The sequence below is a fragment of the Oryctolagus cuniculus genome, chromosome 6 (assembly GCF_051225735.1).
Source record: "Oryctolagus cuniculus isolate XC-2025 breed Fujian yellow rabbit chromosome 6, ASM5122573v1, whole genome shotgun sequence".
NCBI classification, from domain to species: Eukaryota; Metazoa; Chordata; class Mammalia; order Lagomorpha; family Leporidae; genus Oryctolagus; species Oryctolagus cuniculus.
The window spans coordinates 35,203,652-35,229,053 of NC_142872.1; the positions used below are offsets into that span (position 1 = coordinate 35,203,652).

At 44.6% G+C, this 25,402-nt stretch overlaps 1 protein-coding gene, 1 long non-coding RNA gene and 1 pseudogene across 31 annotated transcripts in view; 1 reads left to right on the forward strand and 2 right to left on the reverse strand.

The window, feature by feature from the left end:
- Window positions 1-3,049: 3,049 nt before the first annotated feature.
- On the reverse strand, window positions 3,050-3,481 carry LOC100338308 (TIM double twin CX3C motif protein pseudogene; annotated as a pseudogene).
- Window positions 3,482-10,862: 7,381 nt separating this feature from the next.
- LOC127490520 (uncharacterized) lies at window positions 10,863-12,552 on the reverse strand. The gene is made up of 3 exons (XR_011389792.2): window positions 12,419-12,552; window positions 11,487-11,628; window positions 10,863-11,009 (listed from the first exon to the last, which is right to left on the reverse strand). It is a non-coding gene; the product is annotated as an uncharacterized LOC127490520 (long non-coding RNA).
- The window catches only part of TCERG1 (transcription elongation regulator 1), a 66,171-nt gene continuing 52,515 nt past the window's right edge, over window positions 11,747-25,402 (forward strand). For 27 of the 30 annotated variants that reach the window (XR_016236333.1, XR_016236332.1, XR_016236329.1 and 24 more), the window contains exons 1-4: window positions 11,747-11,822; window positions 20,143-20,368; window positions 21,989-22,141; window positions 23,148-23,583. Coding sequence is in view for 11 of the 30 variants with exons in the window: in XM_008255178.5 (XP_008253400.3) it covers window positions 11,764-11,822; window positions 20,143-20,368; window positions 21,989-22,141; window positions 23,148-23,583 (874 nt within the window). In the remaining 19 variants the exon portion in view is untranslated. Of the gene's footprint in view, window positions 11,823-14,194; window positions 14,347-20,142; window positions 20,369-21,988; window positions 22,142-23,147; window positions 23,584-25,402 lie in introns of all 30 variants that reach the window. The other 3 variants (XM_051843469.3, XM_070076266.2, XM_070076267.2) reach the window with 1 other exon arrangement.

Consider the following 25,402-nt stretch of genomic DNA (forward strand, 5'->3'; position numbering starts at 1 on the left):
AAAAGTTTATCGGCTGGCGCCACGGCTCACTAGGCTAATCCTCCGCCTTGTGGCGCCGGCATACCGGGTTCTAGTCCCGGCTGGGGTGCCGGATTCTGTCCCGGTTGCCCCTGTTCCAGGCCAGCTCTCTGCTGTGGCCCGGGAGTGCAGTGGAGGATGGCCCAGGTGCTTGGGCCCTGCACCCCATGGGAGACCAGGGTAAGTACCTGGCTCTTGCCATCGGATTAGTGGGGTGCGCCGGCCGCAGCGCACCAGCTGCGGCGGCCATTGGAGGGTGAACCAACGGCAAAGGAAGACTTTTCTCTGTCTCTCTCTCTCACTGTCCACTCTGCCTGTCAAAAAAAAATTAAAAATTAAAAAAAAAAGTTTATCTATTTTTATTTGACAAGCAGAGTGATGGAGGGGGTTGGAGACAGAGAGGGAGATCCATCTTCCATCCACTGGTTGATTTCCCAAATGCCCGCAGCAGCTGGAGCTGGGCAGTGTGAAGGCAGGAGTCAGAAACCCCATCCAGGTCTCCCACATGAGGACTCAAGCACTCGTGTCATTGTCTGTTGCCTCCCAGGATCTCAAGTAGGAATCTTGATCGCAAGTGGAGGTGGGACTCGATCCTAGACACTCCCATATAGGATGTAGGCAACCCAAATGACAGCTTAACTCATTATGCCACGATACCTGCCCATTCTTATTCTTTACATATCTAATCTAGATCTGTGTTGGCATAGCTGCTGTCATGATTCAATTTTACTTTCTTTTCTGTGGTTAAACACTAATGTAAGTGGATATGTTTTGCTATATATCATTTTATTTTTTAAAAAGATTTATTTTATTTATTTGAAAGAGTTACAGAGAGAGGTACAGACAGAGAGAGAGGTCTTCCATCCACTGGTTCACTCCTCAGATGGCCACAATGGCAGGAGCTGCGCTAATCTGAAGCCAGGAGCTTCCTCCAAGTCTCCCACATGGGTGCAGGGGCCCAAGGACTTGGGCCATCTTCTACTGCTTTCCCAGGCCATAGCAGAGATCTGGATCAGAAGAGGAGCAGCCGGGACTAGAACCGGCGCCCATATGGGATGCTGGCGTCTCAGACCAGGGTGTTATCCTGCTGTGCCACAGTGCCAGCCCCACTGTATATCATTTTAAACAAAAAAAAATTTTTTTTTGACAGGCAGAGTGGACAGTGAGAGAGACAGAGAGAAAGGTCTTCCTTTGCCGTTGGTTCACCCTCCAATGGCTGCCGCAGCCGGCGCGCTGCGGCCGGCGCACCGCGCTGATCCGATGGCAGGAGCCAGGAGCCAGGTGCTTTTTCCTGGTCTCCCATGGGGTGCAGGGCCCAAGCACTTGGGCCATCCTCCACTGCACTCCCTGGCCACAGCAGAGGGCTGGCCTGGAAGAGGGGCAACCGGGACAGAATCCGGTGCCCCAACCGGGACTAGAACCTGGTGTGCCGGCGCCACTAGGCGAGGATTAGCCTAGTGAGCCGCGGTGCCGGCCTTTAAACAAATTTTTTAAGTGTAAGAAAATGAAACCTTATTTATTTTCTTTAAAACCAAACAACTAGGAAAATATATCACAGCATTCCAACAGTGAACCAATGAGCGATATTATCATTTCAGCAAGTACTTAAAAAAAAAACAAAGGCCTGTATCAAAAAATGGTAAGTTGCCATCCAGGGGTACAACATTGTATGTTGTACGGCCCCAGATAAAAATGGGATTTGGTCATGTGGGGCTGCCTCCCCTTCCTTTGCTCTCAGGGAGTTGCGACTTGTCCTAGCCCAGGGTGCTTGCTTTTTCTCCTTTGGCTTTCCTGTTGCTAGGGGGTTGTCTGAATAAGGCTCTGTTAATTCAGGAGCTACGTAAACAATGCTGTATTTGGCTTTCATCTCGTTCTGTTACAGAAAACTCACGTGTTCCTAAGCCCAGCACTTCACAGCCCTCTTAGTTTTGTAGCCAGCAGTTCGCCCTTTACCATTCATTCCTAGATGCTGGTTTAGATCATGGTCAAAACTCCCTTCCCTTCCAGGGGAAAGCGTCCCTGAGGTTTGTCCTGGTACTCTGCGGGAGAGGAGCTCTGCTTCCCTACCCCGTGTGACACGGCTTCTCCAGGCTGAAATGTGCAGTGCGTACGAATGTCAGGAAATGCTCACCCACATCTTGGTGGCCAGAGAGCGACAGCCACAAGGAGTCTTTCACAATCATTCCAAACTATTCTCCCTCCCAGCTACACATCTTAAATCAACTTCATGTCCTAGTACATAAAACAAAACCGAGCAAAACAAAGACCCAGCTCTGTCCTTTCTCCTGCTCAGTTAGTGACCTCATGGATTTTGCTTTACAGCTATGGAAACTGGTGTGATGACACCTCTGTGAAACAGGAGGTGGGCCACAAAAGAAGTCCCTGTCCTCAGACTCCACCAGACTGCAGGCATATTAGATGAACCCACAGCCTACTGGTAGCTGAGTAGTCAGGAGGAATCTGAGGGCCTGGCACTGTGGTACAGTGGGCTAGGCCTCTACCTGCAGTGCTGGCATCACATATGTCCCAGCTGCTCCTCTTCCGATCCAGCTTTCTGCTATGGCCTGGGAAAGCAGTAGAGAGGATGGCTCAAGTCCTTGGGCCCCTGCACCCATGTCGGGGACCCGGAGGAGGCTCCTGGCTCCTGGCATCGGGTCAGCTCAGCTCCAGCCATTGCGGCCATCTGGGGAGTGAACCAGCGGATGGAAGACCTTTCTCTCTCTGTCTGTAACTCTAACTCTCAAATAAATAAATAATCTTTTTTTAAAAAAAATCTGAAACTTTGAAAGGTTCTGACTTGGTACAAGGGAGGGCCCTGCTGCCAGGATGAACAGTTTCCACATGAAATTTATGTTTGAAAACACTCTTCCATGCTATCTCTGACCCAAATTTTAGCACAAGGTTTTTTTTTTTTTCCCATTTCACTTGCAGGGGTTGAAATATAAAGGAACCATTGTCCAAAGGCAAGTGACATCTGCTTTAAACTTGTTGTCTTCCTTAAAGTAATTCATAAAAGACTGAATTCCCATTCTTCTTTTTAAATAGATGATTTCCCTCAGCCCTGAGGGTCGTCGGGAAGCTTTCATTTCCCAGTGGATGAGAGCAACTGCGTCTTCTTGGTCATGGTCAGGATGAGGTGCATGTGGTCATCCACAGACTTGGTCATACAACCGTCCAGCTGCTGCCTCGCCTGTAGCCCCTTCTTCCCTGCATCTACTGAATCTTTGGTTTTGTTGTCACAGTGCATGTTGTACTGGGCCAGGAACTTCTCCAACTCGCTTGTTCCCAAGCCCTGGACTTGAGTCAGACACATGGCAGGGTTTCATGCACTGGTGCACCTGCTGCCTAGACACCCTAGACACCCGGACGTCCTTACAACAGCAGGTGCTGCACTGGAACACGAGGCCCTGCATCTTGCAATGTTCTTCCTTTCTAGATTCTTCACGATGGAGTTCATAGCCGCTTGTATCCAGAGCTGCTACAGCTCCACCATGGCAACCCCGTATCCCAGTTTAAATACTTTGGTGCAGTTCTTTACATTTTAATGTTTCAGGGGCTCAGAATATTTCTTTACTAATGAAAAATTTCAAATATTAAAAAGCCGAGAGGGTAATATAAACCCTTATTTTTAAAAAATATTTATTTATGGCCGGTGCCGCGGCTCACTAGGCTAATCCTCCGCCTAGCGGCGCCGGCACACCGGGTTCTAGTCCCGGTCGGGGCGCCGGATTCTGTCCCGGTTGCCCCTCTTCCAGGCCAGCCCTCTGCTGTGGCCAGGGAGTGCAGTGGAGGACGGCCCAGGTGCTTGGGCCCTGCACCCCATGGGAGACCAGGAAAAGCACCTGGCTCCTGCCATCGGATCAGCGCGGTGTGCCGGCCGCAGCGCGCTGGCCGCGGCGGCCATTGGAGGGTGAACCAACGGCAAAGGAAGACCTTTCTCTCTGTCTCTCTCTCTCACTGTCCACTCTGCCTGTAAAAAAAAAAAAAAAAAAAAGTTTAAAAAAAATGTTTATTTATGTATTTGAAAGAGTTATACAGAGAGAAGCAGAGAGAAGGAGGGGTGAAGAGGTAGAGAGAGAGAGAAAGAGAAAGAGAGTCTTCCACCTGTTGGTTTACTCCTCAATTGGCTGCAATGGTTGGAGCTGTGCCGATCTGAAGCCAGGAGCCAGGAGCTTCTTCCAGCTCTCTTATGCAAGTGCAGGAGCTCAAGGCCTTGGGCCATCTTCTACTGCCTTCCCAGGCCATAGCAGAGAGCTGGATTGGAAGTGGAGCAACCAGAACACGAACCAGTGCCCTTATGGGATGCCGGCACTGCAGGCAGCAGCCTTAATGCTACGCCACAGTGCCGGCTCCTATCATTCAGTTTCTTTTCTTTTTTTTTAAGATTTATTTGAAAGTTGGAGTTACACAGAGAAGGAGAGACAGAGGCAGAGAGAGAGAGAGAGAGAAAGTTCTTCCAACCACTGGTTCACCCCCCAGTTGGCCTCAACGGCTGTTGTTGTGCCAACCCAAAGCCAGGAACCAGGAGCTTCTTCCAGGTCTCCCAGGCAAGTGCAGGGGCCCAAGGGCTTGGGCCATCTTCTACTGCTTTCCCAGGCCACAGCAGAGAGCTGGATTGGAAGTGGAACAGCCAAGACTCGAACCGACGCCCATATGAGATGCTGGCACTTTAGGCAGGGCTTTACCTGCTACACCACAATGCTGGCTCCTATCATTCAGTTTCAGCAGTCATCAAGGTATAGTCAGTTTTACTTTTAAAAAAATCTGTGATCCTCTTCTGTTACCGGGCACTCTCTTTCCCCATCCTTTCAATCTCCCACACTGGTTTATTTTGAAGCTAACCCATATACTACATTTCTTCATCTGAAAATCTTCAGAGGTATGAGAATGTTTCTGGTGTCAAGTGCAAAGGGTAATTAATTAATTAATTTGCTCAATGACTTGTTGATGGCCATTGAACTAAGGAGAAAAAGTGATTTAAAAACAGGAATGCAGGACAGGCATGGCATAGCAGGTGAAGCTGCCGCTTACAACATGGGCATCCCATAGCGGAGCACTGGTTTCAGTCTCAGCTGCTTTGCTCTGATCTGGTTTCCTGCTAATATGCCTGGGACAGAAGTAGAAGATGGCCACCTGCCATCCATGTGGTAGACCAGGATGGAGTTCCTGGCTCCTGTTTTGCCTGGCTGTTGTAGCCATTTGGAGAGTGAACCAGCTGATAGAACTCTCTTCCTCTTTCTCTCTCTTCCTCTTTCTCTCTCTCTTCAATTTTCTCTGATGCTTTATCAAATAAATAAATAAATCTTTAAAAATGTACACATTGCATATTCTCTTGGAGTCTATATTCAACTGGACATTGACGTTGCTATATGAGTGACCTTAGTTACCTAACGTCTTATATTCTCTTTTTTTCAGTTTCTTCATATGTAAAAAGGGAATAGGAGTGATACCTCACTTAGGTGATTGTTGTGAAGAGTAAATGGATGATGTATGGCAATTTGGGCATCAAAATGATTGACTGAGAGTGGCCATTTGGCACAGGTGTTAAAATGCTGCTTGAGGCTGGCACCGCGGCTCACTAGGCTAATCTTCCGCCTAGCGGCGCCGGCACACCGGGTTCTAGTCCCGGTCGGGGCTCCGGATTCTGTCCCGGTTGCCCCTCTTCCAGGCCAGCCCTCTGCTGTGGCCAGGGAGTGCAGTGGAGGATGGCCCAAGTGCTTGGGCCCTGCACCCCATGGGAGACCAGGAAAAGCACCTGGCTCCTGGCTCCTGCCATCGGATCAGCGCGGTGCGCCGGCCGCAGCGCGCCGGCCGCGGCGGCCATTGGAGGGTGAACCAACGGCAAAGGAAGACCTTTCTCTCTGTCTCTCTCTCTCACTGTCCACTCTGCCTGTCAAAATAAATAAATAAATAAATAAAATAAAATGCTGCTTGAGGCACCCACATTCCGTATCAGGGTGTTTGGGTGTGAATCCTGGCTCCACTGTTGATTCCAGCCTCCTGCTAATGCACATCCTGGGAGGCAGTGGGTGATGGCTTGAATTCTGTGGTCTCTGTCACTCATGTGGGAGACCCAGAAGGAGTTCTGCGATCTGGATTTAGCTGTACCTGTTGCAGGTATTTGGGAAGTGATCCAGTAGATGGAAGATCTCTCTCTCTCTCTGCCTTTCAAATAAAAATTTACAAATTGATTGTAATTGATTCAGACACACTTAATCTATTGAAAATCTGTGAGTTCATATAATACTTAAAGAAGAAATCAGAAAAAGTCATGTCTCTGGTTGAAATTCCTATCAATCCATCTTTTTACACTGAAAGTTGATAAAGGGAAAGAATTTATACATTTTAAAAATAGAAATTTTACTTTAGAGAAGCTGAATAGCTTTTGCTATTGAAGGAAATCTCTAATTTATAAAAGACTGAGCTAGTAAATTTAGCCAGTAATATATAATTAGAAAATCATTAGTTTGCCATCCCTAAGGAATGGGATGTATTGATTCAGAAAGAGATAAAACCATCAGAACATTAGGTTAATGGTTGACAGGTAGGTTGACCATTCATCCCATTTTGACTGAGATGGTCCTAATTTATGACTCTTGTCCATTCTTACTTGTGAGTAGTGCTCCTTTCATTTTCGAACATGATGGTTTGGATGATAAATTATAGGGTCACCCTATTGATAAGGAACTGGACATTTGTATGAAACCAAAGTAGGAGCATGCAGAAAATACTGATTACAATAGAAAAATTACAATAGAAAAAAAAGTCACAATAGCCGTCATCACCTTTTACTCAGTGTCAATCTTAGAACCACCAATGGTAGGACAATCAGACATTCATGTATTTTCTGATGTGATATAACTGAAATATGTGCATTATCTATAAAGTTCTCTTAATATGAAGTTGATTGAATCTGATCAGATCTTCAGATCTAACTTCCTGCTTACAGGAAATGTAAAAATTTGGGGAAGTAATGAGACAGATCTAGAAGGTGAAACTGGCCTGGTCTTCAGCCAGTCAATGTCATGCTAAAAGGGATTGTTGTAGGTAAAAAGTATCTGGAGGAACACAGCAACTAGATGCATTGCTCAGTTCTAAGTTGGATCCTGATTTGGCCAAACCAGCTGGAAGGGACATGCTGGGGACAGCTGGCGAAGGTTGAATATGGATTTGGTATCGTTAATTTTGGTAGGTATGAAAACATTATGTTTGCTGTTTAGAAAATCATGGGATTTAAAAAATGCATACTGAAATATTTAGTATGTCGAAAGTTAGGATGCCTGGAATTTCATGAAAATACTTCAGCATTAAAATTATAAAGTGAGTTGGTAGGTTAAAAGATAAAATATGTAAAACATGTATAAAATGTTCAAGGTTATGATATGTAAAAACAAGTAGCTGGAATGTCTAGAAGATGTTTAGACCACCAAAGACTATAACAGGGGGAATTACTTAGGGTAGCAGAGGTTAGACACTTTCTCTGAAGAATGGCTCCTTGAGGAAGTAATGCATAAACTGAGACTTGAAAGGGTGTCTGACCCAGTGGTCTCCTCCCGAGAGTCAGCCCCTGTGTAATCGCTGCCTTTTAAGTGGGTGTGCAATGACTGCCTTGCTTCTCATGAACAGAATATGGGCAAAAACGATGGAAACCCACTTCCCATAGTACGTTGTGAAAAGGCTGTGGCTTCTCTCTTGGGCATTCTACATCTTAGATTGCTTGTCCTGGGAGGACACTGCAGAGATCATTCCTACGGAGCAGTCTACATGGCACGTCCTCCGTCTGACAACCTGTGAGGAACCGACACAAGCCAGCCAGCAGGTGAGTGAACTCAGAAGCTGAGCCTTCAATGAATGGCAGGTGAGTCTTGCAGCCTGGTCGACATCCTGATGGTGGCCTCGTGAGGAACACGGGGCCGGAGTCTCCTAGGCTGTGCCTGGATTCCCGACCCATGGAAGCTGTGAAAAAATTAGTTGTGTTGCTTCCAGCTCCTGGGTTTGGGGATGATTTGTTATGCAGCAATAGGTACCTAATACAGATAGAATTGTTTGAGTGAACGAGGGCAACACAAGCAATATAGGCAGAGGCAAAACACAGGAAATGAGTGTCCCAGGTGAAAAGAAGGGGTACCTTTGAGGCAGTGAAAGAAATCATAGGTGAGCAGAACTTGGAACGTCATGAGAAAGATGGAGCCGTAGAGCTGGTATGGCAGAGATTTGAAAGCTACAAAGACCACGTTAAAATCTGTTCTTTATACCAATAGATAACAAGGAGCCATTGAAGTTGGAAGTGAGGGCTGCTTTCGAAGCTGAATCGCAGCTTCTCCGGGGGCGAGGGTGACAACTAAATTGGGGGAAGAGTTGAATCATCCAAGGGTGGTTCTGAAAAATGGATGCCAGCGCCTTTCTCAGGTCAGACTCTGAAAAAGTCACCAGTGCTCTGGGCCTTACTCTGCTTACACAAAACTGGCACGGAGATCAACGCATGAATCAATACCAGATAATACCCAGGAACCAGCTGGAGTTTTCTCTCTGAAGAATTTGTAGCCAGAGATAATGAGAGGTTTGGCAGAGGTGGGTGGCTACCCTGGAGGGAGGTGAGAGCTGACTGTTGCCCTTAAATTCATGAATAGAGTGAGTGAGAGGAGGAGCAGGGTTTGCAGAACGAGGAGACCAGAGCAAAGGGCAACGACAGATGGAGAGCAGCCTCAGCGTGGCCTCTGAGAGGAAAAGGAGCAGGAGGGAAGCCGGTGCCCTCCTCCCAGCTTTGCAGTCGCTGTGAGGGTCAGGGTGATGGTGTCTGCCTGCCTGCCTGTCTGTCCGTGGGTTTCAGGACTTCTCAGTTTCCTCATCAATATGCAGTTTACTCATGCGAATTTGCAATTCTTTGTAACAGCAACAAGAAAAATAGAGATTTCTGCACAATAAACAATTTGACCTCTACACATTAAAAAAAAGGTGTGTTGGGGGAGGGCTGGTAGATTCAAAGTTTGTAGAAAATGGAATTAAAAGATAAGTTGATTTTTATTTATTTTCATCTTACTTGAAAGATAGTGAGAGAGATTTTTTCCATCCACTGGCTCACTCTCCAGTCTGAAGCCAGGAGCCAGGAACTCCAACCAGGTCTGTCATAGGAGTGTCAGGAACCCAAGTGCTTGAGCCATCATCTTCTGCCTCCCAGGGTGCACATTAGCAGGAAGGTGGATCAGAAGGAGAGGAACCAAGAGCCAAACTCCAGTACGTGACTCCGGTACCCGAAGTGGCATCTCAGCTGTCCCACATGCCTGCTCCAAGATTCAGTGTTTTTTGAATGAATATTGTTTTCTAATTATAAGCAGCTGACTTAGCAGATGTGGCACTTAGGGATTTTATGGAGGGCTGACTATACATTTAATCTACTTGAAAATAAGATTACAAAAGAAATTAAATATCTTAAACTATATTTAGGTATAGATAACATGCTAGAAGTCAGTAGATAATGAACTTTCAGTGGATCTGCAAGGAGTTTCTTCACACTGTTTTCATCCTTTATAAATGCCAGTGACTCACTTTCCACAGGGTGCCCACTTTGAGTCAGTGTTCTCAGCAGTGGGGATTCAGCTGTAATGAGCCCTCCATGCCAGTATTATTTTCAGAGTAAGTTGGCCAGCACTTGGGGATGAATACTGATGTTGAAAAAAGAATCGAACGCCCCACTTTTAGTTTTTTGTTCAAATGTCACATCTTTACTGAAATGTTACCATCCCTTCTCCAATTACTCATGCTCAGAACTCTGTGTTTAGCACTTACCACATTTTATCAGACATAACTGATTGGGAATATTCAGCTGAGAATCAGGAGAACGTGGCACTTTTTATCGAAATACAATTCACATACAACAAAACCCACCATTCGATGTGACCTCTCAATGGGTTTTCATGTAGTCACAGAATTGGGCCACCACTACCACTACCCAGTACCAGAATCTCGTTAGCATCCAAGAGGGACTTCAGGGGCATGTCGTCACCTCCAGTTACTCGCTTTTCTGTCTATAGATTCGCCTATTCTGACCGTTTCCTAGAAACGAGTCATCCCATCTGTAGCTATTTGTGTGTGGCTGCTTTCACGTACTATATTTTCCAGGTTCATCCCTGTTGCAGCATATATCAGTACCTCATTCCTTTTTACAGCTGAACATATCCCATTGTATGGATGTAGCACATTTTCTAAACCACTCACCGGCTGATAGACGTTAGATTATTTCCACTTCTTGGCTATTGTGGATACTGGTGCTGTGAGCATTTTTCTGTGGACCCAATTATTCTGGATCATGTAATTCAAAGCGCGAATTTTGTGCCACACTGCCTTCTGGTTAAGGCCACGCTTGCTACTTACTAGCTGTGGGATTTGGGGCAAGTTACTTTTCTGCCTCATTCTTATATATTAACTGGCTATGCATATGACTCACTTCTTGTTTTGTTGTGTGTTTTTTTTAAACATTCTTAGAACTGTATCTTGAAGCTACATTTAATCTGTTAAAAACTGAAAAATAAAAAGGAAATGTAACTAAAAAAATTAAAAATTCATTAAAAATTTTTTTTATTTGAAGGGGAAAGAGGGAGAGACAGACAGAGACATCTTCCATTCTCTGGTTCACTCCCAAAATGGCCACAGGTCAAAGCCAGGCACTCAGAAATCCATCTGGGTCTCCCACGTGGTGGGGGGAGGGCATTGGACCATCATCCTCTGCTTTCCAGAAAACTGGATGGGAAATAGAACAGCCTGGACTTCAACAGGCACTCTAACATGGGATGCTGGCGCTGCAGGTGGCAGCTTAACCTGCTGTGTCACAACGCTGGTCCCATGGTGGTGGTGGTTTTATTTTTTTAATTGTATGGAAAGTACTGGTATACACTGTTAAGTCTGAGTAAAATTTATTAATGCTTTGAGCTCTTTATTAATAGGTTTGCTTTCATCTTGTCTTTGCAACTCCAGAGCCTCAGCCGTCTTTTCCCCTTTAATCGAAGAATAAAAGAAATATTTAGAGTTCTTTTTGGGTAGCAGGGTGTGCCAATTTCAGATAACTGCATTTTGAGATTGAAGGAGGACGCTAAGGCTGTGTACTGCTAAGAGGCTGGCTTCTCCAATTTACTTTTTCAATAAAGCAACTCAGAACACCCATCAGATGCAACTAATTAGTACAATTTTAGGAGGTCTTCTTGTAATCACCAGATATTATTTCATAAACTGGATACACAGCCGAGTGCTGACTTAAGACTCCAATAAGTCAAATAGCGAAAACTCCTTCCGCCTCAACTCTATGATTGGTTTAGGCGCGATCCAGGTCTTTTTTGATTGGCTCACCCCGTGGAAATGCTTTCGGCCTGAGCTACTAGTGGCCAATATGGCTCCACAATTGGGTCTCCTGGAAGCCGGCAGACACGTGGCTACTTCACGCTGGGCGAAACGTGGGAGGACCTAGTTTCGCTTACCGCGAGAGGGCGCCGGTGGTTCCTCTTTGCTAAAGTCTCATTTCCCATAAAGCCTCCGAGCGACCAATCCTCTGGCTGTCTCCATACCGCTTTCAAAGTCGGCGGGTCCTTTGTCCAATAGTAAAGCAGATACCGCCTCCACCTGGAGGATGGATAGAAAGCTTCACCAATCATCTCATAGACTTCCGCTATCTCCGCCTCTCTCGCACGGGATTGACGATCCTTCCGGCCAATAGGTGGCGTCGGGTCGGCGGGTGGATGAACGCGGCCCTCTGTAATGGCGGAGCGTGGCGGGGACGGGGGGGACGGTGAGCGATTCAACCCGGGGGAGCTGAGGTAAGGGGCGCTGCCCTCTCGCACATCTCGGCGCGCTGGACTCCCAGTGGCTAGGCCTGCTCGTGGAGATCCGGAGCGGACGGTGGGCAGCAAGGACGGGGCGGGTTGGGGCCAGAACCGCATGGGGTTAGAGAAGGGGGAAGGGAAGGTGGCTTGAATGAGAGCCGGGCCGGGGCCGTGCCGCGCGGCCTTCTGCGCGGTCTCGGGGTGCTCCCTGCGGCTTCCGCGGGGCCCAGTTGTCCGTCGCGGCCTGCAGGCCGGGCCGGGCGCTCCCGGCTTGGAGCCCCACCTCAGCCGCGTGCCGCCTGGGCCTCTGCCGCCCTCCGCCTGCCTTCCCGGCTCGGCTCGGCCGCGGCCCGCTTCTCCCCATCGACGTCCCTAGGCGGTGCGGTTAACTCCCAGGGGCCTCTCCCGTCTCTGGCTCAGCCTTCTCCACGCCCTCCGGGCCGTCCACGTTTGCTGTTTGATCTCGTCCCCCACCCCCACCCACTTGCCTTTCTTAACTTCCTGTGGCTTGTCTCCCTCGGTCTCTCTCTATCCCTCCGTATCCCGGAGCTGTGAATAACAAAAGCGGCAGCGGGGGGTGAGGCGCTTACTTGGGGCTGTCTCTCCTCTCCTGCCCGAGCCCACCCGCTGCAGGAATTGGTGCTCCGGCTCTGTAGGCCCCAGCGCCGAGGGCCCTTCGGCCAAGTTGCTCGCGCGGCTTACGGATGAGGAAACCGAGCCTCGTAGGGGTTTGAGTGCGGGGTTAAGACCGCTTGGGTGGAGCAGGTTAAGCCGCGGCAGGCAGGCTATGGACGTGCAATTTCGGGTAATTCTGTTCTTCTCCTCCACCCCCCCCCCCCCACCCGTGCTCTAAAAAAGGAGCGCAGTGACCTTCCTTCCTCGGGAATTCAGTGCCTGCGGAGTTTGTCGTTAGAGTTTGATAAGAAAAATGTGACCAGGATAAAAAACAAGCAACAAGCCGGTTTTTGAGGGGATGGGAAAGAGGTCCTGTGCTTGATGTATATCTAGTGTACTTTCTCCCCACCCCCCCACCCCCGCCCCGATGGGAGAAATGTCATTTCAGATGTTCAGCTGACATTCTGAATTGTGCCGTTGTCAGCGTTTAAAATTGAAAAACGCAGTGGAGATGATGACGAGTCTAATACTGTCCAGAGCTTATTGTTAGAGTTTTAGGAGAAGATAATGTCTTTCAGATTCTGCAATGTTAGGCACAGAAATTTCTACTTTGGCAGTACTTATTTCAGAGGTAGTTCTTAAGCCCATCAGCCCCATATGCACAGTGGTTAATGAGTGAACAAAGTGGGTAGTGGGTATCTTCCAGTGTTAATGGTGGAGCTTGTTCTTGATGCTGATCTCAGAAGATTACTGCTTGGCTAGTCTCAGATGGATTGATTAGGTAACATTGTTTTATGTTTCATGGAGTGTTTTCAGCTGTACAGTCATAGCCTTTTAGACTATTTGTAAACTAGATATTGCAAAACTGATTTAGGTAGGGCATTAGATTAGGTGTGCTGTTGCAGGTAGTTTAGCCTCTTGGGTTGGAAGTTGCAGAGCGTGTGGATAGACCTTTGTTTTAGCATTTATCATGATTTATGAGAAATTAGCTGTTCATGTGTTCTGTGCTGGCAGAAGTTTGGACTCAGTCTTTATAAAAATCTATCCTGGATGTATTTCGTGGCTGTGTCTATCACAGTGGCAGACAGAATAATCTATAGATAAATAAATGAAGACAGGAGACTTAGAGGTGGTACCCTTGCTGGCCTGTGTTCATGAGGCAGTTACAGACCTGGATGCTGGCAGTAGATCCTGAACCAAATCATGAGAGGCCTTTGCTCTCCCCTTTGTTTCCATTCTAATTGAGACTGATCCAGATTCTGAACTAAACCAACCACATGAAATGAAAAACCCAATGTGCAAGTTTGAAATGACTTATCCAAAGTCGATGGGTAGTGGCCAGGGTTTAGACTGAAACTTAGGTCTCCTTACTCAATTATTGTAATTTGCCTCCCATGTACATCTTGCCCCTCCAGTTAAAGTGTTTGCAGTCTAGTTTTCACCATTGAGATTGCCTATCTATATAGAGCACTCCTAGAAAAATGTTTGTATTTCCATGGTGTTCTTGTGAATTTTTGTTTGTTTGTTTCTAGTCTCATAGATAGTCTTTTGCTTCCCAAAAAGGTTTTAAAGCAGCAGGAAGTACAATAGATGGAAATTCAGAGATCCAAATGCCATCTGTCCCTTTATGGTTGAGGGCCATTAAAGTAACTTTCAAAGTCATGTTTATCTAACACATACAAGTTCCCATCCAGTGGTTCACAACTTGATTCATGTCTCCACTACTTGAGCCATTATCACTGCCTCCCAAGGTGTACACTAATAGGAAGCTGGAATGGGGAGCAGAACCTGGAACTGAACCTGGACCCAGGCACTCGGATTTGGAATGCGATGTTCCAGCTGCCAGCTTCATTGGTCCAGCAGAGGCCCACCCAGTAGAGTCATATTTACATGGATCCTTAGGGTATGTGTTTTCCTATTAATACTTAGGACGTGAAGTACTTGCAGTCTAGATTTTCTTGCCTGTAGAAATGAGAGTAAGAATACCCTGCTGTTAACTATTGACCAACTGTCTTAAGCAAATTGTTTTTCTGTGCTATGGTTTCCTCTGTAAAATGGAACCAGACATACCTTATTGGGTTATAGTAAAGATTGGGAGTTAGTACACTGACATCCATGTAACTTTGCCTGGAATATAGGAAGGTACCCAGTGTTCACTGTCATTGTTAAAGCAAGAAAGGCAGTGCCACAGTATACTAAAGGGAATCCTGTACTATTAGTAAAGGCAATACAAAAGTAAAAGTGAGAGATTTCTTTATAACATTTCTCATAATTGCTTACTGAAATTGGGTAATGAGCCACAGACTGTGAGAGACTACAAATGGGGAAGCAGCTTGAGGTGGCATTTGAACTGAAGCTGAATTATGAGAGAAGGCATCATATAAACATCTGGGGACGTGCCAAACAAAGGGTATAAGTGCAGAGGCTTCTAAGTAATGAACTTAAAGTTTTCTATGATTGGAAAGACTAGATAGAGTCTTTGGGCAGGTCAACAGGGCCAGGCTATATAGGTCCTAGTAATATATATTTACCAGTGTAATAGTAGGTAGCACTCTTAATAGTAATACCACGTAACACTTGCCAATACTATTACTGTGCTAATGTTGCAGTAACAGTAATAATAGCTTATAGGTTGCACTTAAGTGCTCGGCACTGTTTTTTAAGTACTTGATTGGGTCATATAATCCTCACTGCAGGATATACTGAGGTTATTGTAATGAAGCAGTATATATAAAGAACTCAGTAAGTTGTACAAAAACCAGCTTCAAAAAATGGCAGCTGTTGGCATTTGAAGAAGGAAGTTATGTGCATTTTATCACCAGTTTAGTGAGATGTAAATTAAAATGCCTTTTGTCCCCCACCCCCCCCACAAAGATTTGCTTATTTATCTGAAAGGCAGAGTTAGAGTACAAGAGAGAGAACATGAATGAGCCATCCACTGGTTCAGTCCTCAAATGGTTGTCGCTGTCAGGGGCCAGCTGCTCCATCTGGTTCTCCCATGTGGGTAGCAGGGGCCCAGGATTTTGGGCCATCTTCTCCTACCTTTCCAGGCACATTAGCAGGAAGTTGGGTAGGAGGTGGAGCAGCTGAGACTTGAACTGGCACTCATAAAGGATGCTGGCATTGCATTTGGCAGCTTAACCTGCTACATGACAGAGAACCAGTCCCCAAAGTGCCTCTTTGAAAGACAAAGCACTCTTAGATTTTGCTGAGGTCTGAAAATAATGTTCAAGTTTACTGAGTGCTGGGTACTATCCTAAAAGTTTCACTGTTATTTATCTCTGAACCAAAATATGAGGTAGCTTTTCTTTTTCCCGAGTGGACTCAGACTCAGAAATTACATAACTAGTATGATAGAGCCCTAATGCAACTTTTTCTTGATTCTAGAAAATAAGTGCCTCACTTTTAAGCTATGACCAGGAATTATGAAATTCAAAGGAAAAGAATATAGTAGATTTGGCAAAAATAGGTAGACTAGAAGGAAATCTAAAATTAAGCGATGTTATTTGCTCAAGGCTGAAACAATATCTTTTTGGTTAACTTTTTTCTGTCCAAAGGTAAGACATTTCCTTCAGTAACAGTGGCTTTGGGGGGGGGGGTGTATATAATTTTGAAAAAGATCTGATTATTTTGATATAGTCCATATTCCTTTTTACGAGAACTGTCTTTAACTCATATTTTCTGGCCTTTGGAGCATAGGATCATTTGCAAATTTGGCTAAACATACTTGGTGTACCATGTGGACATGTTTACCATCCTGGTCATCAACACTGAAGTTCATTCTTGAGTGTGTGTGTGTGTGTGTGTGTGACTGTTGAACTATAATGTGGAAAATTCAGAGAAATTCAAAGGTGATCATAAGCAGAATTGAAGAGGAGAGAATATAAAGATGATTTTTTCAAATATACGTGGAGAGGCTGGCACTGTGGCATAGCAGTGTGCCGGTTCAAATCATGGCTGCTACACTTCCAACCTAGCTCCCTGCTAATGTTTCTTGGGCCCCTGCACCCATGTGGAAGACCCAAAAGAAACTCTTGGCCACTGGCTTTGGATTGGCTTAGCTCCTGCCATTGCAGCCATTTGGGCAGCGAACCAGCGATTGGAAGATATCTCTCTCTCTGTCTCTTTGTTTCTGTCTCTCTGTAACTCTACCTTTCAAATAAAGAACTCTTTAAAGAAAAAAGAGTATATGAAGAATGTGATTGTTCTCTTGAGCACAGAAATGTCTGTCTCATGTGTAATGTAGAGATTTATAGTAGCCTTTGCTAAGATCATAGTAGATAGCACATTGACTATGGAAAATTGTAGTAAGATTGTAAGCGTCTGCATACCCAACTTACAAGGTGCCATAGATGCAGGATCACCTAAGTATTCATTGGCTCATATGACAAATATTTACTGAGCACTTCTGTGCTCAGATCTAACTGTGCTGGGGATGTAAGAGTAAACAGAATTTTCTGCTGTGAAGAAATTTACATGACACCAGAGTGCTTTAAGAGTTATTTGAATCTGATTTTACCACAGAACCAGCTGTTTGACCTTGGGCATGTTATTTAATTTTTGAATGTCTTAATTCCTCATCTGCAGAATGAGGTTAAAAATAGTATCTGTCTCATAAGGTTTTCATGATGATTAAATGACAATGTTTGCAAAGAATTTAGAGCACTGCCTGGCACATAGGAGGTACCTTTAAGTGTGTGTGTGTGTGTGTATGTATATATATATCTTTAAAAAAGTGCTTTGAGGAAGAGGTAATACCATCTCTGATATGACTTGTTTAAATGTCATGGAGAAGCTGGCGTCGCGGCTCACTAGGCTAATCCTCCGCCTTGCGGTGCCGGCACACCGGGTTCTAGTCCTGGTTGGGGCGCCGGATTCTGTCCCGGTTGCCCCTGTTCCAGGCCAGCTCTGCTGTGGCCAGGGAGTGCAGTGGAGGATGGCCCAAGTTCTTTGGCCCTGCACCCCATGGGAGACCAGGATAAGTACCTGGCTCCTGCCATTGGATCAGCGTGGTGCGCCGGCCGCGGTGGCCATTGCAGGGTGAACCAACGGCAAAAGAAGACCTTTCTCTCTGTCTCTCTCTCTCACTGTCCACTCTGCCTGTCAAAAAAAAAAAAAAAAGTTTAAATGTCATGGAGAAGTACATCAGGGTCTTTATCTAGAGTAGGATGAGGCAGAGCGCAGTGCAGGGAAAGGCCTTTCCTTTAAATAGAGAATACTGGTGATCTCTTATGATATCCATCATGGACACCAGTTTGAGTCCCTACTGCTCCAATTCTGATCCAGCTCCTTGATCCTTCTCTCAGCTTCCTGGGAAAGCAGTGGAGGATGGCCCAAGTGCTTGGGGCCCTGCATCCACATGGGAGGCCTGGAAGAAGCTCCTGGCTTTTTGGACCAGCCCAGCTCTGTCCATTGTGGCCATTTGGGGAGTGAATGAGTAGATGGAAGATCTCTGTCTTTCCCTCTCTCTTTAACTCTGCCTTTCAAATCAAATAAATAAATAAATCTTTTTAGAAACTTTGTATCTGGAAGTAATTTCAAACTTAAAAAAACTGAAAAAATAAACATAGAACACTTAGTGTGATTATTTTACCTCTTCTGCTGTATTTGCACATGAGCAAGCTCTTTGTTTCTCTGAACCATTTGAGGGTGAGATATATATACCTGTGGACTTTCACCCTTAATCACTTCAGTGTGCGTGCATTTTCCAAGAGTAGAGCTGCTGCTCTACTTGGCTATAGCCCAGAAGTTAACTTCAAAAATTTAAAATGATTTAGTAGTTTAATCTTGTCAGTTGTTACAGTAATGTCCTTTGTGGCATTTCTTCTCTTTGGTACAGAATCCAATCTTTTTTTAAAAGATTTATTTTTATTTTCTTGAAAGGTAGAGTTACAGAGAGTTGAGGCAGAAAGAGAGAGAGAAAATTGTCTTCCATCCGCTGGTTCATTCTCCAAATGTCCATAACAGCTGGAGCTGGGCTGATCTGAAGCTAGGAACCTGGAGCTTCTTCCAGGTCTCCCATATGGGTGTAAGGCCCCAAGGACTGCTTTCCCAGGCCATAGCAGAGAGCTGGATTGGAGGTGGAGAAGCTGAGACTCAAACTGGTGCCCATTTGGGATGCAGGCACTGGAGGTGGCGGCTTTACCCGCTATGTCACAGCTCCGGCCCCCAGAATGCAGTCTTATGTGAGTAGTTGTGTTGTCATGTGTCTTTTTGAAGGACAGAGTTAGACAGTGAGAGAGACAGAGAGAAAGGTCTTCCTTCCATTGGTTCACCCCCCAAATGGCCGCTATGGCTGGCGCGCTGTGCCAATCCAAAGCCAGGAGCCAGGTGCTTCCTCCTGGTCTCCCATGTGGGTGCAGGGCTCAAGCTCTTGGGCCATCTTCCACTGCCTTCCCGGGCCACAGCAGAGAGCTGGACTGGAAGAGGGGCAACCGGGATAGAATCCGGCGCCCCAATTGGGACTAGAACCCGTTGTGCCGGCGCCACAGGTGGAGGATTAGCCAAGTGAGCCACGGCTCTGGCCAAACTTTTTTTTTTTTTTTTTTTTTTTTTGACAGGCAGAGTTAGAGAGAGAGACAGAGAGAAAGGTCTTCCTTCCGCTGGTTCATCCCCAAAATGGCTGCTACGGCCGGTGCGCTGCGCCGATCCGAAGCCAGGAGCCAGGTGCTTCCTCCTGGTCTCCCATGCGGGTGCAGGAGCCCAAGCACTTGGGCCATCCTCCCAGGCCACAGCAGAGAGCTGGACTGAAAGAGGAGCAACCAGGACTAGAACCCGGGGTGCTGGCGCCGCAGGCGGAGGATTAGCCTAGTGAGCCTCGGCGCCGGCCTTGTCATGTGTCTTTAAAATGGAACATTTCCACGGCCTACGTTTGTCTTTTTTGTATGTAACATGGACATTTCTCTTCTTTCTTTCTTTTTTTTAAATATTTATTTTTTTGAGAGGCAGAGGCGGAGAAAGATCTTTCATCTGCTCATTCACTCCCCAAATAGCTGCAATGGCCGGAGTTGGGCCTATGAGTAACCAGGAGCTTGGAGCTGCTTCTGGGTCTCATGTGGTTGCAGGGGCCCAAGGACTTGGGCCATCTTCTACTGCTTTCCCAGATCGTAGCAGAGAGATGGATCAGAAGTGGAGCAACCGGGACTCGAACAGGCGCCCATATGGGATGCTGGCACTGCAGGGGGTGATTTTACTTACCAAGCCACAGCGCCAGCCCCACATGGACATTTCTAAAGAATACAATCTCCCCATGAAATAAAACATTCCTTGTTTTGTATTTGGCTAATATTTCCTGATTGTTAAATTGAGTTTACACGTTCTTGACTGGAACAGGTGATGTGTTCCTCCAAGTCAAGTGACCATCTCTTCTTATTAGACAATACTAATATTTATCACTTAGTTAAGGTATCCTCCAATTTTTTTATTCTTACAGTTTTTTTTTTCCTCCTTTGAACTTACGTATAAGCAGTATGTGGAAAGACATTTTCAGAGCTTTCAGATATCCTCCTCCAGATTTCCCTCAGGATTCAGTAGCTGTTGGTCATTCTTACTGATTTTTTCCTGTAATGGTTGCAAAATAGTGTCTTTTCAATTTTCCTTGGATTTAAGTACCTTTTAAATTTGATAAAATTAGAGATTATTAACTACTTGTTTTGTAACTTAAAGAAACAAGCATTTTTTTTGTTGTTTTCCCACACAGGATGGCTCAACAGCAGGCCTTGAGGTTCCGAGGCCCGGCTCCCCCACCAAATGCAGTGATGCGAGGCCCGCCACCTCTCATGCGACCTCCTCCGCCTTTCGGTATGATGCGAGGCCCTCCTCCACCACCTCGGCCCCCCTTTGGGCGACCTCCTTTTGATCCTAATATGCCGCCAATGCCACCTCCAGGAGGGATACCTCCTCCTATGGGCCCTCCACATCTCCAGGTAAGGACATACAGGTTGCCATTGCTTTGTTGGTATCACTGTCAATATTACATAAGGGTTTTGCCATAACAACTTGTTTTTACTTACTTATTTTTAGTAAGATTTATTTTAAAGGCATAGTGACAGAGAAAGAGATCTTTCACTGGTTCACTCTCCAAATGGCCCTAATGGCCAGGGCTAGGCGGGGTCAAAGCCAGGAGTTTCATCGGAGTGTCCCACGTGGTTGGCAGGGTCCCAAGTTGTTGGACTGTCTTCTGCTTTCCCAGGTGCCTTTGCAGTGAGCTGGTTTGGAAGTGGAGCAGCCAGGGCTTGATCTGGCACTAATATGGAATGCTGGCAGTTGTAGGTGGCAGCTTAACCCACTGTGCCACATAGCCCTATAATGGACTACTTTCTAATGTTGTGTTGTTTCTCTTCGTTTTGATGGATGATTGTGCGGCTTTATGTTAAATCCAAGTGATAATCCGGGTAAAGGTGCCTGAAACATATTTGGAATAGATATTTTATGTAACCTGGATCTGTGTCTGATGTTGAAAAATACATAATTCAAGAAAAATTGAATTATGGGGAGGAAAATATTTTTAGGAAAATACAATAAAGTTTTGTATTATTAGTATACTTTCCATTCCATTATTCAGGTAAGGTGTTCTAGATAGTTGCATTTTAATATTTCTTACAGATTATGAAGGAAATCATTAACCCTCCAGAATCTGTTTTAAAAATGTTAGACCAATATTCACTATAATTTAGAAACTAATTTTTATGTGCAATGAAAACTCTTTCGTGAGTCTTTGTTTTTGCAAGTTTGGGTATATATGTTTAAAAGGGGCTACTCTTCTGCTTTAGTAAGATACCACAATTACAGGTAAATTTTTTGGTTTGGGATTTTGCCTTTTTTCAGAAGTTGTTGAAGAATGACAGTGAAAGAATTGTAAGAGGTAGTATTGAATTAGTAATGGGGGCCGGCATCATGGGATAGTGGGTAAACCGCCTGTGATGCTGGTGTCTGATGTGGGTGCCGATTCGAGTTCTGGCTGCTGCAGCTCACTGCTAATGTGCCTGGGAAAGGAGCAGAGGTTGGCCCAGGTGCCTGGGCCCTTACACCCATGTGGGAGACCCATAAGAAGCTCCTGGCTTCGGCCTGGTACAGCTCTGGCCATTGCAGGCATTTGTTACTGGAGAAGAGAGAATGAAAGATTGCATATATCTGATTTTTCTTTCTTGATGATTTCTGTGTTTTGTAAAAAAAAAATATTTTATGCTTGAAACCTATTGTGGGTGGTTTGTGGAGTCATTGGTATGTCTGGTCTTAAAATAGGATATGAAAATCATTTTTTTTCTTTTAAAAGTAGTCATGTTGACAGTGTATGGAAAAATGCAGAGAAAATATAAAGAAAGCAAAATTCATTCATAATAATATAGCACAGTTGACCTCTTTCTAGTCTATTTAGTGATTTTTTTTAAAGAGAAACGGCTAAAACAACAAGTGAATGTATTTGAATAGGTTATAAAAGTAGTTTCTCTTAGAGTGCTTTAGTTTGGGATAGAATTCATTAAGAATTAGAAGGAATAAAGGTTAATAATTACAGGTGAGTGTTAACTGTTCTTGTGAATTAACAGAGACCACCTTTTATGCCTCCACCCATGGGAACCATGCCACCTCCTCCCGGTATGATGTTTCCACCGGGAATGCCTCCTGTGACTGCTCCTGGTACTCCAGCACTGCCTCCTACTGAGGAGATTTGGGTTGAAAATAAAACTCCAGATGGGAAGGTAAATCTTAAAATATGTAAGTTCTTTGTCTTTTTAGTGACAGAAGAGTAAATTAAGAGTTCTGGTAGGTTGAGATCAATGACAATATCATTGTCAATTAAGAAAGAGCCTCAGGTAAGCAGAGGATGGTGTAGAACACCTGAAAAAGCTGTCTGGATTGGGCTTCTGTGTAGATAGGAGATTCCCTGGAGCACCAGCATACCTTTGCTTGTGATTCTGGAAGCTTCTGTTTTAAATAATATGTTAGAGGTCATCAAGACCACCTCCAGGTTTGGTAATGTGACTATCAGGAAATCATATAGTTGGGCTCATAGCCAGCACTAATTGCAGTGAAAGAATACAAAGAAATTCCAGCAAAGGAAAAAAGGGACATAAGGTGAAGTTGACGGAAACCAGGCACAGGCTCCCAAGTGCCCTCTCCTGTTGGAATCACATAACTTATGCTTGGTTCCTCCAGCATGGAATAGTGACAGCACATGTGAACTGTTGTCTACCCAGAGAGCTCACCTGATCCCAGGAATTCCAGGGTTTTCACTGAGGGCTGGTCACATAGTTGCCATCTACAAAGCTAATCCCAGACTCCAGTAGGAAATAAGATGTTTAACATGAATTGCATTGTTTGCTTAAATGATTTAGGCCCAGGGAGCCATTCTTATGAATGAGAGAGTGGTGATAACTCTCCTGAAATCCAGGTGTTCCGATTGCAGCCCAGGGGTAACTGTAAGCATGTCTTTCTAAGGATAGTAGTCTTAGGCTGGCTGTGTTAACTTTCAGCACAAAATGCAACCTTCATTTTCCTTTGTGTGTATGTTAAAAAATAAGAAATGCTCTCTAGAAAAAGTTGGAGAGGGAAATTACCCATAATCCCATAATAAATCAATAACCAATTTTTATATAATTTCTATCAGTTATTTTAATAATACCTTTTTAAGGCAAAAAACAGTTGTATTATTTTTAATAATAGTTGGCAGATTCTCTGATATCAGTAACTTTGCTTTCTTCGCAGGTTTATTATTACAATGCTCGGACGCGTGAATCTGCATGGACCAAGCCAGATGGAGTTAAGGTTATTCAGCAATCTGAATTGACACCTATGCTTGCAGCCCAGGCGCAGGTTCAGGCCCAGGCCCAGGCCCAGGCCCAGGCCCAGGCCCAGGCTCAGGCTCAGGCCCAGGCCCAGGCCCAGGCCCAGGCACAAGCGCAGGCACAGGCACAAGCGCAGGCCCAGGCGCAGGCACAAGCCCAGGCCCAGGCCCAGGCCCAGGCGCAGGCGCAAGCCCAAGCCCAGGCCCAGGCACAAGTGCAAGCACAAGCAGTAGGAGCTTCCACCCCTACGACCAGTAGCCCAGCACCTGCAGTATCCACTTCAACATCTTCATCCACCCCATCCTCTACCACTTCTACCACAACAACTGCCACTTCAGTTGCACAGACAGTATCAAGTGAGTACCAGCAAGCATATATTTTTATTCAGGGGCTGGAGAAAGAAACTAGGAGCTGAATTCCAGAATGATCTGAATGTTTCTGGTATTGTCCTTGATGTTGTTTAAAATATATTTTTGAAATTGAAACTCTTGGGTCAGAAAAAAACCAAAATTTATGTTAGTAAAATAAATGATTTGCATAGTTGCAGTTCATGAAACTAAACTGGGTAGGTATGGGGTTCACTACTCATCTTGGCTAACGGTAGTTATGAGTGCTGTGGGCTTTGCAAAGTAATTTGAATTGTGGCTACCTTATAGAGTTTGTAGTTTTTCTAATTGAGGCAAGAATAATACATGTGAAGAAATTAGAATAAGTATAAAATCAGAGAAGAAATGATGTAAGGATTCAAGAAACAGTGGATAAACTATATGAGTATTCAGATTTATCATGAAGGATATGGAGTAGAATTTGAATATATTCAAAAGTGCAAAAGTGAGGAAAGGGTTTTCAGGTTAGCACCATGAACAAAGGTCAGGAAATAATAAATAAATGGAGTTTACGGGATTATTAGGAAACTCTTCAGAGCTGAGAGGATTTATATTGGCCAGTAGATTTTCAGTAAGAGTGAAACAAGTTGTGAAGGGTGAAATAGACACTAAGGGTCCTGTGTAAATGCAGTATTTTGGAAGAGTTTACTATTGCTAGCTTTTTGGGTAGTGTTGAAATCAGGGAGTTCTCTTAGGAATTTGTCACTAATCTCTTTATGAGGTGGTAGGTCCTAGAATGGAATGCAGGTAGATGGAATGAGAAGTTGCAGTAGCAGCATTCAGAAAGGTAAGGGAATTTTCAGGTATAAAGTTGCAGAGGCCCAAAGGCTAGATCTTTTGTAAAAAGATGAGATTTGATTAATAGCAGATTTCAGGAATGAAGAGTAGGATAGATCTATTAATTTGCTTCAAAGATTGTCATAACTGCCTATGCTACTTACTACACTTTTTTTGTTGATTTCCTATTTTGCATATGGATATTACTGCTTACTCTCTAGTCTGAAACTGAGCCTAAAATTGTTTAAATAATCATGTTATTGATTTGTTTGACATGATACTATACTGAAGATACATAGCTATCTTTACAGGATGATTATAATTTATATTGCTTTACTACCTAGAGAAAAGAAAAATAATTTTTTTAAGTCGATGTCATTCCCCTTTCGCTGCACCCAACCTCCCATAGCTTTAGGGACTTAAAGGAATTATTAGTGTGTAAGAAATACTCTTATATATGAGAGAAATGTAATCATAGTGGATTCAAATTTGGATTTATTATTGATTTAAGAAATAACTGAAGATGTAAGGTATATATAATATAGAGACAGTTTTTAAAGACCCTACTTAATATTTTTTCAGACAGCTTGAGGGAAAATGAACTAAAGAGGAAAATGTAAACAGTGCTTTACAAGGTTGTTTGATTTTGTAACTAAGATGAATTTCTTATAGAAATATAACAGTTATACTAGCTAGCTGGTTGAAGGTCTTCACTTTTTTATAGGCTAAGTGAGTCTAAAACTTGTGTGGCAATGCAGAAGACAGGGTTACCTGTGGTGGTAATGGGAGAAGGGGATTAATAAAAGAAGTGTAGGTCTAGGTGGAGGTTCTGTGTTGCTTACATTTTTTCCCCTGCCTTTGTGGGAAGGAGAAATAGTATTTCATCTTGCTTTAAGGGAGGTAGGTATACAAAGATGTTAAAAATTCTATATAAATTCAATTTCTTTGTCAGAGTAGTCTGTCAGTAAGCTTATGCCCATCTTATGATTATCAACTATTCTATTAAAAAATC